Raw genomic sequence first — 15,008 nt, forward strand, 5'->3', positions numbered from 1 at the left:
CAAAACATTAAAACCACCTCTGTTTCTACACTCACTGTCCATTTTATCAGCTCTACTTACCATATAGAAGCACTTTGTAGTTCTACAATTACTGACTGTAGTCCATATATTTGTCTGCATGCTTTGTTAGCCCCTTTTCATGCTGTTCTTCAATGGTCAGGACCCCCACAGGACCACCACAGAGCAGGTATTATTTGGGTGGTGGATCATTCTCAGCACTGCAGTGACACTGACATGGTGGTGGTGTGTTAGTGTGTGTTGTGCTGGTATGAGTGGATCAGACACAGCAGCACTGCTGGAGTTTTTAAACACCTCACTGTCACTGCTGGACTGAGAATAGTCCACCAACCAAATATATCCAGCCAACAGCGCCCCATAGGCAGCGTCCTGTGACCACTGATGAAGCTCTAGAAGATGACCGACTCAAACAGCAGCAATAGATGAGCGATCGTTTCTGACTTTACATCTACAAGGTGGACCAACCAGGTAGGAGTGTCTAATAGAGTGGACAGTAAGTGGACACGGTATTTAAAAACTCCAGTCGGACCATGTCAGTGTCACTGCAGTGCTGAGAATGATCCACCACCTAAATAATACCTGCTCTGTGGTGGTCCTGTGGGGGTCCTGACCATTAAAGAACAGGGTGAAAGCAGGTTAAAAAAGTATGCAGAGAAACAGATGGACTACAGTCAGTAATTGTAGAACTACAAAGTGCTTCTATATGGTAAGTGGAGCTGATAAAATGGACAGTGAGTGTAGAAACAAGGAGGTGGTTTTAATGTTATGGCTCCATTCCCTCCGGTCTGTATATCTGGGTAAACAGTTCAGGTACTCTGCACTCATCTGTTTGTATTTCACATCACACACGGAAAACTAAAACTTGACGTTCACTGAGTCAGTGAGTCTGTGTCCCAATATCAAAGTTAATATTTAACCGAGGGGATCATCAGTCCAGATTTCATCAGTTTTGGAAATTAAACAGCAGGTTTAACACAGATCACTTCAGCTGGACGTCCAGCAGCACATCCTGAGGTAGGTGACACTCTGTTAGTTGTTAAAAGGTTATTAATGGTGATCTTGTGTGGTTTAAACCAGTACTTGTTAGCTTTAACCTAGTAGCTCTGATTTTAGACCTGAGCTGACTTCAGACTTCAGGGTACAGAATCTGGATAAACTCTAGTGCTTTTGGTGGAGTTTTATCAAACACAATTCCTCTCATACCTCTTATGGTTATTACACCTCATCATTTCTATATATAGCTATAATCTATATATAATAATGAACCGTTCTTTTGTGAAATTGTGATTCATACCTAATAATAACGTATTCATCTTCTTTATTTGCTTATTTTTGGTCACAGTGTGTCAGGTGTTACCCAGAAACCCTGGGTACAAGACAGGAACACTGAACATGGTACCAGGCTGTCATTAAACATGAAACGAATCAGACGTGCTCACTGTTTACTCTGAGCCAAGGTCGTAGTCATGAACTGAACACTGGGGGTGACTTATTTTTTTTTTTTTTTTAGTCCTTAGCTGGCATCCGGTTGAGGGCGTCCTCGAAGCCAGTATGCTGCTGTAGGTGCCGCTGGGTCACGAGCTTTCTGTACGACCTTTTTCCATTGCTTTCGGTCGGTGGCCGCGGTCTTTGCTTGGTGTAAATCAAGTCGTTGGTTCCTCAGGTCTTCCTCGATTTGTTTCGACCATGTTTTCTTTGGTGCCGCTCGCTGGACTTTCCACTGATCAGGCCGAGTCCTCCAGAGAAGCTGGTAAGGTAGCCTGGACTCGCTCATGCGGCACACGTGTCCAAACCATCGTAGACGGCGTTGTTGAATTTGATCCTTGATGGTTAGTTGGTTCTGGCACCAAGATCGGATGGTGTCGTTGGTAATGCGATCATGGAGCGAAACCTTAACGATCTGGCGTAAGCATCGCATTTGGAAGATCTCGAGTTTGTCCAGGTCCGTTTTGAGTAGCGTCCACGCTTCGGAACCAAACAGGAGGATTGGTAGAATAAGTGTCCGAAATAGGCGAACTTTGGTCGCAGTGGTAATGTTGCCCTTCTTCCATACACACCATTTGAGAGACGCAAACGCTGCGACTGCCTGGCCTATTCGGGAATGGATGTCCACAGAGGCGGCAATTTTCTTCGCTTGGACCATCGAGCCAAGATACTTGAATTCATGCACTTGTTCGAGCTGAACGCCATCAAGGTGGACGAAAGCCGGCGAGCCATCCGTCGTAAGTACCTTTGTTTTGTCGGTATTTATCTTAAGGCCATACGATGAGGCGATTCGAGCGATATTGTTGAGGATATCGGTGGCTTCGGCATCATCGTCTGCTGCTACGGTGCTGTCGTCAGCGAACATGAGGTCCAGTAAGTGATGTTTCCCACTAAACTGGACACCGCTTCTTCCTTCAAAGGCTTTCCGCATAATGGCATCCACCACGATATTGAAGAGAGGTGGAGAGGCCACATCCCCTTGTCGAACTCCGGTCTTGATGGTGAACTCCTCTGACAGTTCATTTTGAATTCGGACTTGGCTGGTGCTGCCGTTGTAAGCTTCTTTGAGGAGCAAGATGACTTTTTCGGGTATGAGTTCGACCTCCAAGGCTTTCCAAAGCGCCGGCCAGTCTATGCAGTCGAACGCGGACTTGAAGTCGATGAAAAGAAATACAGTTCTTTTTCCACATCTGATCCGTTCTTCCATTAGCTGCCGAAGTGCGAAGATCTGGTCGATGCAGCCGCGTCCTGGTCGGAAGCCGGCTTGTTCTTCCCGGCTCGATTGCTCCCAATGCTTTTGGAGTCGCGATTGAATGATCTTCATGAAGACTTTGCCGACGATCGAGAGCAGGCTGATGCCACGATAGTTCTTACAATCTTGACTGTCGCCCTTTTTGAGGATAGGAATAATGATTGCTTTCTTCCAAGTAGATGGTATTTGCTCCGTATTCCAGGTCATCGTGATGAGAAGATGGAGCCGGTTGAGCAGGACTTCACCACCAGCCTTGATGGCTTCTGCTGTAATGCGATCAATTCCGGGCGGTTTGCCGTTCTTCAAGGCTCGAACGGCGGCTTTGACTTCCAGGAGAGTGGGCTCCGAGTCGACCATTGGGCGTGCAGGTTGCGGGATATCAGGTGGTGCTGCTGACGGTCCTGGAGGAGGATCATGGTTGTACAGCTCGTGAAAGAACTCCCTCCAGCGATGCAGTCGCTCCTCCGGCGATTTGATGAAAGTCCCGTCTGATTTCTTGATGATATCATTGGTCGATTTGGTCTTTCCGCCAAGACGTTTCAGAGTCCAATACAAGGTCCGGTATTCGTGTTTTGCGGCTGCTTCTTCAAGCTCAGCCGCGACCCGGTTCCAGTGCGCCTCACGTTCTTCCTTTAGTTTCTGGCGAACCTCCTGGTTTAGTTGTCGATATCGGGTATGATCTACCATTTTCACTCGCTTCCGTTCGGCGACTAGGTCTAGACAGTCATCCGAGATCCAGGGTTGCGTTCGATGACGGATTGGCGGGCATAGAGGCTCGGCACATTCCAGGATGATGTTGGAAATCCGTTGTTCTTCTTCGTTCACGTCGTCCAATGTGGTTAGCGCCGCAAACCTATTTGACAGGCTAAGTTGGAATTTTTGGCTAATGGCGGGATCCATCAGCTTTCTCCATTCCCGCCTGACTAGTGGTTTGGAGGTCCGCTTAGCACGTTGAAGCTTTAGCTGGATCTTGGCACGGACGAGATGGTGGTCGGATCCACAGTCGGGTCCTCTCATGGCTCGAACGTCCTTGAGGGATGAACGAAAACGGGTGTTGACGAGGATGTAGTCAAGCACCGCCGAGTCCTTTCCCGTTGGGTTCCTCCACGTTAGCTGATGTTTGAGCGGATGTTGAAACCAGCTATTTCCGACGGTCAGGTTGTTGGTGTAGGCGAACGAAAGGAGACGTAAGCCGTTATTGTTGATTTCGCCGTGGCCGAAGATCCCCATCGTCGCTTCCCAACCGGTTCTATCAGTGCCAATGTGGGCATTGAAATCTCTGGCCAGAATGATTAGCTCTGTTTGGGGAATCGAGTCCAGCGCCTCCTGAAGATGTTGGTAGAAGTCGTCCTTGGCCGGGTCTGGGCTGGTTTCAGTCGGCGCATAGACAGCGATGACATGAGTTTTGACTGTTCCATTTAGTGACATAATTGCCAGCCGGTCAGAAACTGCCTGAAAGGCGACGGCGCTTCTGGTGGTTCGAGAGTCCAACATAAAACCGACACCCGATTCGTGATTTTCGCCGCCAGAATAGAACAATGTCATTTTCTCATCGAAATCTGGTGGTTGAATGATCATTTGACCAGAGCCTGTGATTCGAAGTTCTGATAAGGCTGCAATCGAGATTTGGCATTTGCACAGTTCTTGAGCAATAAGCTCCTTTTGGCCGACGTGATGACCAGTTCGGACATTCCAAGCCGCAATTTTGGTTTCGATCTTTGGCGTAATAAGTTTGGTTGTTGTTGTTTGGCCCATGGCTGACTTCCCACCAGCCTCCTGGGACCATAGGGCTGGCGCATCGGCTGCCCCGAATGCGGTAGTAGTAATCGTCGTCGAATGAAGCTCGTTTTCCATACAGTTTCGTAGCTAATTTCCCCAGTTTCCTGGTTCTGGTCATTTCGCCACAATGACCACCTTCCTCCTTTTTCAGCCGGGGTTAGGACCGTCCTTGGCGGAGTTGGGGGTGACTTAATGTACTGGGGGGTGGGGGGGGTCGGTATTTCTAGTTTTTCCGCTGCACACGGGTCGGAGAAGGTGTGAGCAGCAATATACCCACCTCAACTGCAAAAAATTCGGGGATCCCCCAGCAGCGGACAACAAACTGACTACACTAAATTGGGAGAAAATGCATAATATACTGTATATATATATACATAAATAACTATAAAGGTGGAGCGTGTAGATTATCTGTGGGGATTTGTGCTGTTGTTACAGATGTTCGTTTTTATGTAAAAAGCATGGATCAGCTGTCGGTGATAAGAAGACGTGACGTGTTTGTCTCAGTTCTTGTTTTCTTTAATTGACGTGAGAAGAGTTTTGTGCTTCACTCTCACCGCGACTCTCGGCACAAATAACCGATTTGCTCAGCGCTCGACTTGAGCGATAAAACACTAAAGTTCCACGATACGAACAAACATCTGTGTGAAATAACCATCAAACCCAGTATAACAGCTCCACATGTATCTGTGTTCAACTGGATTTACTTCACGTGTGTTTATGCAGCTCCAGGTTCTGAATCCACAAAAAGCTTCAACTAAATAAAGCGTAACGTGGCTGAATGTACTAAAAGTACCACACACAAACACTCAATTACTCTCCGTTATTACTGGTTATAAGTGCACTGTACTGGTTATAAGCACTCTGTACTGGTTAAAAGCGCTCTGTACTGGTTATAAGAGCTCTGTACTGGTTATAAGAGCTCTGTACTGGTTATAAGTGCACTGTACTGGTTATAAGCGCTCTGTACTGGTTATAAGAGCTCTGTACTGGTTATAAGTGCACTGTACTGGTTATAAGTGCACTGTACTGTTATAAGCACTCTGTACTGGTTATAAGTGTCTCTGTAGTGGTTATAAGAGCTCTGTACTGGTTATAAGTGCTATGTACTGGTTATAAGTGCACTGTACTGGTTATAAGCACTTTGTACTGGTTATAAGTGCTCTGTACTGGTTATAAGCACTTTGTACTGGTTATAAGTGTCTCTGTACTGGTTATAAGAGCTCTGTACTGGTTATAAATGCTCTGTACTGCTTATAAGTGCACTGTACTGGTTATAAGCACTTTGTACTGGTTATAAGTGCTCTGTACTGGTTATAAGCGCTCTGTACTGGTTATAAGCACTCTGTACTGGTTATAAGTGCACTGTACTGGTTATAAGCACTTTGTACTGGTTATAAGTGCACTGTACTGGTTATAAGCACTCTGTACTGGTTATAAGAGCTCTGTACTGGTTATAAGAGCTCTGTACTGGTTATAAGTGTCTCTGTACTGGTTATAAGTGCTCTGTACTGGTTATAAGTGCACTGTACTGGTTATAAGCACTCTGTACTGGTTATAAGTGCTCTGTACTGCCACAATTCATCGCTCGTTGTTTTAGTACAATAAGTCACGTTACGCATTATTTTTCACGTTGTGTTTATACTGTCCGGGTCACTTTTACCACGTTATATCACACAGTTCATCTCTTTGAAAATATCAGGAAATATCAGCATCAAACTGGCTCCAAATGTAATCAGGTGAACTTTAAAAGATAGAAGTGCAGCGCAAACAGGGTTTTGCAGCTTCTCAAACCTCTACACTGTGACACGACCACAGATGATGTCACGGTTCATGCTAAAAACCAAGTATTCTGTGGTGCCAGATTAGAGGCTAGTTTGCTGTCTGGAACCTCTTTTTTTCGGTGGAAACACGCGGAACCGGTTCAAAATTAAGTTCGCGAACCAGAACGGAGCCAGATCCACGTCAGTGGAAAAGGGGTACCTGGGTTCCCAGAAATAAACAGAATGAGTCAGTGAAAACCGGAGCGTTCTGGTATCACGGCTTCAGAGAAACGCAGGTATGCCAAACTATTAGCTGGCAAAGAGGACAGTGAGAAGCCGTGATACTGTGGAAACCTTCCACCTGAAGCAAATTAATGCTTATAAGACACAGGTTACTGTCAATCAGGAGAGATCGATGGATCAAACGTAACTGAGCCACCGTGCACCACCTGCCGGCCAAACTAGGCAGTGCAGAGAGATAGAACGCACGAATGATCAGTATGCTACAGTACTACTCTTCTGTGTCCCTAACTGCCGGTCAAACTAGACCACGCAATAGGATACAACCCCACACCCCCAGCTCTTGGGTGGCTGCCACCACGTTATAAAAAATAATGAAAGAATCAATAACTTGCACTAGCACCACCAATTCTGTAGGTTTATCTGGATAAGATCAACTCAACTACAAATATTGTAATTGTTGTCTAATTTTGGTTCATGTTCTTTAGGTCTGCTGTGAGATAACTGTCCAAAAAACAAGGAAAGATGAAGGTGGAGTCCGTGTCTCTTCTTCTGCTCACCTATCTTACAATAGGAACTGCTAACCGCGTGTACATCCATCCCTTCTCCCTCTTCGGCTCTGGTGACATCAGCTGCGAGGTGGTTCAACCCAAGCAGACGCCGCCTCTCGAGACCATTCCCTCACTACCCACCATCCAAGAGAGCACAGAACCGGACCCTCATCCCGAAATAGAGGAACTGAAGAACATCACACAGCGGACCGCCGTGCTGGCCGAACTGCAGAACTCCCTGGGTCTGCGCATGTACCAGACGCTCAGCCGTAAGCAGGCCGACGCCAACGTGCTTCTCTCTCCCTTTAACGCGTTTGGAACCCTGGTCACTTTGTACCTGGGAACCTCCGAGAAAACGGCAGTGTCCTACCAGCAGCTGCTGGGACTGAACTGGGAGACGGAGCGGCCCGGCTGCGTCTACCTCATAGACGGACACACCGTGCTGCGCACGCTCCAGGCCATCAACTCCCTCACAGACGGACCCCGGGACGAGCTTAAGACCCTCGTCTGGTCCTTCGTGAACGGCGACGCTGACCTGTCCAAAGACTTCGTGAGAGGAATGAAGGATTTTTCGGACGCCTCCTTCGTCCGTGCGGTGAACTTCTCTCAGCCTAAAGAGGCCGAAGAGCAGGTCAACGGCTTCATCCAGAAGACGTCGGGGAGCAAGGTGGAGAACATCTTCACAGACGTCAGCCAGTCGACGAACCTGCTGTTCGCAAGCTCTGTACACTACAAAGGTGTGTGTGACATTGGATTGATGATACTGGACTAGTAATTAAAAGGTCGCTGGTTCAAGGCCCAGCACTGCCAGGTTGGCAGTGTTTGGCCCTTGAGCAAGGCCCTTAATCCTCAATTGTTTAGACAGTACACTGTCACAGTAATGTAAGTCGATTTAGATAAAAGCGTCAGCAAAAATGCCAAAAATGTAAAGCACGATGACTAGATGGATGTTGAAGTACATTTTGGGCATTTAGCAGACGCTTTTATCCAAAGTGGCTCACAATACTGTTACAGTACATTGTCTAAGCAATTGAAGGTTAAGGGCCCTGCTCAAGGGCCCAACAGTGGCAACCTAGCACTAGTGTGGTTTTAACCAGTGGCCCTCTAATTAGTGATAGATATCCAAACAGTATGAATATCGCTGGTGGCCGCTCAGGTGGCGCAGCGGTAAAATACGCTAGCACACCAGAGCTGGGATTTTGAATACATCGTATCGAATCTCAGCTCTGCCATCCGATTGGCTGTTGTTCATCCAAATAGGGAGCCGGATAGGGACCTCATAACTGACGCAATTACGACCTCTGCTGGCAGATTGATGCTGTCTTCATTGATCAGGGTGTGGCACTCCGTACACAAAGCTGATCCGCATATGAACTCGCCTCGTGCAGGCCAAAAGATGCAGTCGGGTACTGCACACGTGTCGGAAGGGGCGTGTGTCAGTTCGCTCTTCTCAATCGGGGCCAGGGTCAGCACCAGTAGAGAGGAAGCATAACGCAATCGGGTGAAAATTGGATGCACTAAAATGGGGCTGGATGCTTTCTAGGATATTTAGGATATTTATTAAGGAAGGTTTGAATGTTATTGATGTGCTATATACACTGATCAGCCATAACATTAAAACCACCTCCTTGTTTCTACACTCACTGTCCATTTTATCAGCTCCACTTACCATATAGAAGCACTTTGTATTTCTACAATTACTGACTGTAGTCCATCTGTTTCTCTACATACTTTTTTAACCTGCTTTCACCCTGTTCTTCAATGGTCAGGACCCCCACAGGACCACCACAGAGCAGGTATTATTTAGGTGGTGGATCATTCTCAGCACTGCAGTGACACTGACATGGTGGTGGTGTGTTAGTGTGTGTTGTGCTGGTATGAGTGGATCAGACAGCAGTGCTGCTGGAGTTTTTAAACACCTCACTGTCACTGCTGGACTGAGAATAGTCCACCAACCAAATATATCCAGCCAACAGTCTCCCGTGGGCAGAGTCCTGTGACCACTGATGAAGGTCTAGAAGATGACCGACTCAAACAGCAGCAATAGATGAGCGATCGTCTCTGACTTTACATCTACAAGGTGGACCAACTAGGTAGGAGTGTCTAATAGAGTGGACAGTGAGTGGACACGGTATTTAAGAACTTCAGCAGCGCTGCTGTGTCTGATCCACTCATAACAGCACAACACACACTAACACACCACCACCATGTCAGTGTCACTGCAGTGCTGAGAATGATCCACCGCCTAAATAATACCTGCTCTGTGGTGGTCCTGTGGGGGTCCTGGGAGAGTCCTGACAGCATAAATGTTGTAGAGAAACAAAGTATGTAGAGAAACACATGGACTACAGTCAGTAATTGTAGAACTACAAAGCTTCTATATGGTAAGTGGAGCTGATAAAATGGACAGTGAGTGTAGAACCAAGGAGGTGGTTTTAATGTTATGGCTGATCGGTGTATATATTCCGCTAACACATCAGCGCTGGGATCCTGAACCCCACGGACAGTAGTTTGGACTCCCCTGGTATAAGATGTATATTTAAATGATTTATATGAATGAACAGTATATCAATATATGGACAGATGGATTGATATTAGAAATAATATGGATAGAATAGAAATGACATGGCTGAACCCAAGATATTTCATTTATTAATAAACATCCATTCCTGCATTTCAGGCCTGCAACACATTCCAAAAAAAAGTTGGGACGGTAAAGCATTTACCACTTTGTAATGTTGTCGTTCCTTTTCACCACTTAAAAGAGGTTTTGGCACCGAGGAGACCAAGTGATTTAGTGTTTCAGCTTTTATTTTGTCTCGTTCTTCCTGCAAACACGTCTTAAGATGTGCAGCAGTACGGGGGGTCGTCGTTGTCACATTTTATGTTTCAAAATCCTCCACACATTCTCTATTGGGGACAGGTCAGGACTGCAGGCAGGCCAGTCCAGTACTCTTACCCTCTTCTTCCGCAGCCACGCCTTTGTAATGTGTGCAGCAGGTGGTTTTGCATCGTCTTGTTGAAAAATGCTGGACATCCCTGGAAAAGACGACGTCTTGAAGGCAGCACATGTTGCTCTAAGATCTCAACGTACTTTTCTGCATTAATGCTGCATCACAGAGTGTAAATGACCTTTACCAAGGGCACTGACACGCCCCCATACCATGACAGACCCTGGTACTGACACACCCCCATACCATGACAGACCCTGGTACTGACACACCCCCATACCATGATAGACCCTGGCACTGACACACCCCCATACCATGATAGACCCTGGTACTGACACACCCCCATATCATGACAGACCCTGGTACTGACACACCCCCATACCATGATAGACCCTGGTACTGACACACCCCATACCATGACAGACCCTGGCACTGACACACCCCGATACCATGACAGACCCTGGCACTGACACACCCCCATACCATGACAGACCCTGGTACTGACACACCCCCATACCATGATAGACCCTGGTACTGACACACCCCCATACCATGATAGACCCTGGTACTGACACACCCCATACCATGACAGACCCTGGCACTGACACACCCCCATACCATGACAGACCCTGGCACTGACACGCCCCCATACCATGACAGACCCTGGTACTGACACACCCCCATACCATGACAGACCCTGGTACTGACACACCCCATACCATGAAAGACCCTGGCACTGACACACCCCATACCATGACAGACCCTGGTACTGACACACCCCCATACCATGACAGACCCTGGCACTGACACACCCCATACCATGACAGACCCTGGTACTGACACACCCCCATACCATGACAGACCCTGGTACTGACACACCCCCATACCATGACAGACCCTGGTACTGACACACGCCCCATACCATGACAGACCCTGGTACTGACACACCCCCATACCATGACAGACCCTGGTACTGACACACGCCCCATACCATGACAGACCCTGGTACTGACACACCCCCATACCATGACAGACCCTGGTACTGACACACGCCCCATACCATGACAGACCCTGGCTTTTGGACGTGTTGCTGATAACAGTCTGGATGGTTCTTTTCATCTTTGGTCCGGAGCACACAGCATCCATTTTATCCAAAAAAGAGCTGGAATGCTGATTCATTTGACCACAATACACGTTTCCACTGTGTGATGGTCCATCCTAGATGCCTCTGAGCCCAGAGAAGTGGACGCCACTTCTGGACATGTTTAACAGGCTTCTTTTTTGCACAGTAAAGTTTTAAGTATCATTTGTGCAGTAACTCTGTATTGTAGAGCTTGATAAAGGTTTGATAAACTAAACCCTCACCCATGTGGTTATATCAGCTATTGTTGAGTGGAGGTTCTTGATGCGGCGCCGTCTGAGGGATGAAACGTGTTGCAGGTCTGAAATGCAGGAATGGATGTTTATTAATAAATGAAATGAAGTTGAGCAGATAAAAGATGAAATATCTCAGGTTCATCCTGTCTGACATCAAATAAAAGTCAAAGTAAATGTAAGAAACTCTGTGTTTTTATTATATTAGCATTTTCCATGCTGTCCCAACTTTTTCTGATTTGTGATTGCAAACATGTAATGAATGATGTGGAAATGTTATCAATCACAGGAAACTGGAGAACAGCCTTCCAGCCGGAGCAGACCACGCTACAGGATTTTAGGATCGATGAGAAGTCGACGGTGAAGGTACCGCTCATGACGCACGCCGGCGACTACATGCACCTCAGCGACCCCGGCAGGAAGTGCAGCGTGGTCAAACTGGGCCTCAGCAAGAGGACCTACATGCTCCTGGTGCTGCCTCACGAAGGGGTCAGACTGCAGGACATCGAAAATCAACTCCTGACTGAAGTCTTATCTACATGGAACAGACATCTGAAGAAGAGGTGAGTAAGGCAGGACGCTTCCATACGGCCAAAAGTATGTGGACACCAATCCTGATTATTGAGTTCATTGTGCAACGGATTCCTGACATCAATATCTTGAAATCCTGAAATCAATCAAAAAATACCAATGTGCCTTAAATCTTTCTTAGGAGTCTTTTTGGGGTTGTCATGTCTATCCAAATGTTCAGGAACATTATTTAGGAATCGTTCAGGAATCGTTAATGTTTGAGTTATAAACTGGAGAAGGTTTAACATTTGTTTTGTGTGATAGCGACACCCAGTGTTCAAACTGGAAATTATATTATTATTATTATTATTTAATTAATTAAAATATCAGGGTCGTTTCAAAAATACCTCTCGAACTGTAGTTTGGACACCCCTGTTTTAAATAAACTGGAACACAGAATGCCAATCGGGCATTCTCGCCCGCCATCAGTCCCAATCTCACATTTTTTGTGTTCTAACTAGGTGCACCAAATTCTTCTCTTGCCCTCCCAAGACAGTGGAGGCTGTAAAGTCACAAAAGTGTTTGGGATGTCCAGCAGCATTTTAAAAGTAAAAGTAACACCACTGAGAGCTAAACAACGGGTCAAGGTTCAGTCTCCTGCCCCAATACTTCAAACGTCCAACAGCTACAAATCAATAACTTCAGTGTCAGCGTGGGAGATTCAACAAAAGGTCTTTTGACTCGCATATAAGTAGAGTCCTATTAAATTCGCTTAATTTCACAGATTTTTAAAGAAAAGAACCACATCTCACTTTGTTTGTTTATTAGGGTTTTATCGTCATGTTTTACACTCTTTGGTTACATTCATGACAGGAACGGTAGTTACTCATTACACAAGATTCATCAGTTCACAAGGTTATATCAAACACAGTCGTGGACAATTTAGTGTCTCAAATTCACCTCACTTGCATGTCTTTGGACTGTGGGAGGAAACCGAAGCACCCACGCAGACACGGGGAGAACATGCAAACTCCACACAGAGAGGACCCAGATCGCTCCACCTGGGGATCAAACCCAGGACCTTCTTGCTGTGAGGCGACAGTGCTGCCCACTGAGCCACCGTGCCGCCCAAATGATAGAATAAACGAAGCTACGATACACAGCACAGCTACCTAAATAGTTGAATGTAAACCTAGAGCAGTGGTCCCCAACCACTGGCCTGGTACCGGTCTGTGGGTCATTTATTACCGGGCTGCACAGAAAGAATAAATAATTAGAGATCACTACAAGAGCGATTACATTTCCAAATTTTTTTCAGGTGTTATTGTCTCCAATCACCAGCAGCGTCTCATTGCATCGAAAAAAGCTCAGGATTCACACAGATTTTCTATTCTATAGTTTTTATATTTAAAATCCTGCCGCCCCCGCCGGTCCGTGAAATCTTATCTCATATGAAACTTGCCTGTGCTGCAAAAAAGGTTGAGGAGCGCTGACCTAGAGCATCCAGAGACAGTGCGAAGCTTCATGTTCTGTCTCAAATACAAAAAAAATACTCGCCCATGTTTCGACCCCCCTCTTCCTGCAACCACAGAATTGGTTGTTAGTTTCCAAACTCAGTTACACGAGTCGTGTTTTTAGCTGCTTTAGACTTTGACATCTTGGACATTTTGACTAAGCTATTGCTAACTGAATTGCTGTAGGATTACTAGGATGCCTCATAGTGCAGATTAAGCAGTAAACGTGAGACACTTGAACGCTGCACAAATGAAAAATGTTCAATCGTTAAACACAAACAGGAAAAGGCTCCTTTCACGGTCTGTGACGCACTTTTCACGGCCATGAATTATGTTAGTCCTTAAATTATGTTTTGTTTTGTTTTTATTCGTAGGTACCTGGAATTGTCCCTGCCTAAATTCTCGATGACCGCAGTGACTGACCTGAGATCTCTGTTATCCGACATGGCTGTCGAGAAATACCTGCTGGGCTCAGACGCCAGCTTCGAGAGGCTCAGCACCAAGAAGAATTTCACTGTCGACAAGGTAAAACTCCACTAAAGACATTCCAAAACACATCGTATCATTAAATTATACATTTATGTAACATCTCTGTGTGTGTGCCCGCCCTCGTCATGAGCCCTTCCTTACGCTACAACTGGCAACGGATTAGGGTTCAAAAAGAGGGAAATAAATGGCATAAAATACAATAATAATGAAATAAATAACAGCATTAATGAAAGTTTCTGTACCTCGGTTTATCTGGCAGGTGATCAACAAGGTTCAGTTCGAGATGTCTGAGGCAGGAGCAGAAGTTCAGAACCAGACTCGGGACGACAGAGATCCTCTCAAGGTCACGGTGAACCGACCTTTTCTGTTCGCCATCGTGGAGGGAAACTCCAACACCATCCTGATGCTGGGGAAGATCCTAAACCCGGCGGTGTAAAGAACAGCAGAGCCGCCGTAGAGCCGAATTCTAATGCATACGTGTGTGTGTGTGTAAGGCTAGTTTCTCTTCATCTCACTGCAGTATAAAGCTTCTATAGTGTAAGTAATGGGACAAGAAAATTTTCTTTAGTATTGTAACATTAAAAAAAATCAGAAACACCCTCTCTCACTGACTATTAGTCTGATTTATACCAGAGATGGGGACTCGAGTCAGAGTCGCACGTAAGTCGCACACACAGCGACTTCAGACTCGACTCATGACTCGCAAAAAATGACTTGTGGACAACAAAAGTCAGCAACATTATATATATATATATATATATATATATATATATATATATATATATATATATACAGTGTATCACAAAAGTGAGTACACCCCTCACATTTCTGCAAATATTTTATTATATCTTTTCATGGGACAACACTATAGACATGAAACTTGGATATAACTTAGAGTAGTTAGTGTACAGCTTGTATAGCAGTGTAGATTTACTGTCTTCTGAAAATAACTCAACACACAGCCATTAATGTCTAAATAGCTGGCAACATAAGTGAGTACACCCCACAGTGAACATGTCCAAATTGTGCCCAAAGTGTCAATATTTTGTGTGACCACCATTATTATCCAGCACTGCCATAACCCT

The 15,008-nt window shown here is 45.9% G+C and overlaps 1 protein-coding gene across 2 annotated transcripts; it reads left to right on the plus strand.

Moving 5' to 3' along the window:
• Positions 1-975: 975 nt before the first annotated feature.
• On the plus strand, positions 976-14,520 carry agt (angiotensinogen). 2 transcript variants are annotated; one of them, XM_062996259.1, is made up of 5 exons: positions 976-1,032; positions 7,023-7,822; positions 11,700-11,973; positions 13,809-13,959; positions 14,183-14,520. In XM_062996259.1, exons 2-5 carry the CDS (start codon positions 7,060-7,062, stop codon positions 14,357-14,359), a joined length of 1,365 nt encoding a protein of 454 aa, XP_062852329.1. In that variant the 5' UTR covers positions 976-1,032; positions 7,023-7,059; the 3' UTR covers positions 14,360-14,520. The 2 variants fall into 2 exon arrangements, with proteins under 2 accessions (XP_062852329.1, XP_062852330.1); XM_062996260.1 differs by lacking the exon at positions 976-1,032 and having other exon boundaries at positions 7,012-7,822.
• Positions 14,521-15,008: the final 488 nt, after the last annotated feature.

Source organism: Trichomycterus rosablanca, chromosome 5 (genome assembly GCF_030014385.1).
Source record: "Trichomycterus rosablanca isolate fTriRos1 chromosome 5, fTriRos1.hap1, whole genome shotgun sequence".
Lineage (NCBI taxonomy): Eukaryota > Metazoa > Chordata > Actinopteri > Siluriformes > Trichomycteridae > Trichomycterus > Trichomycterus rosablanca.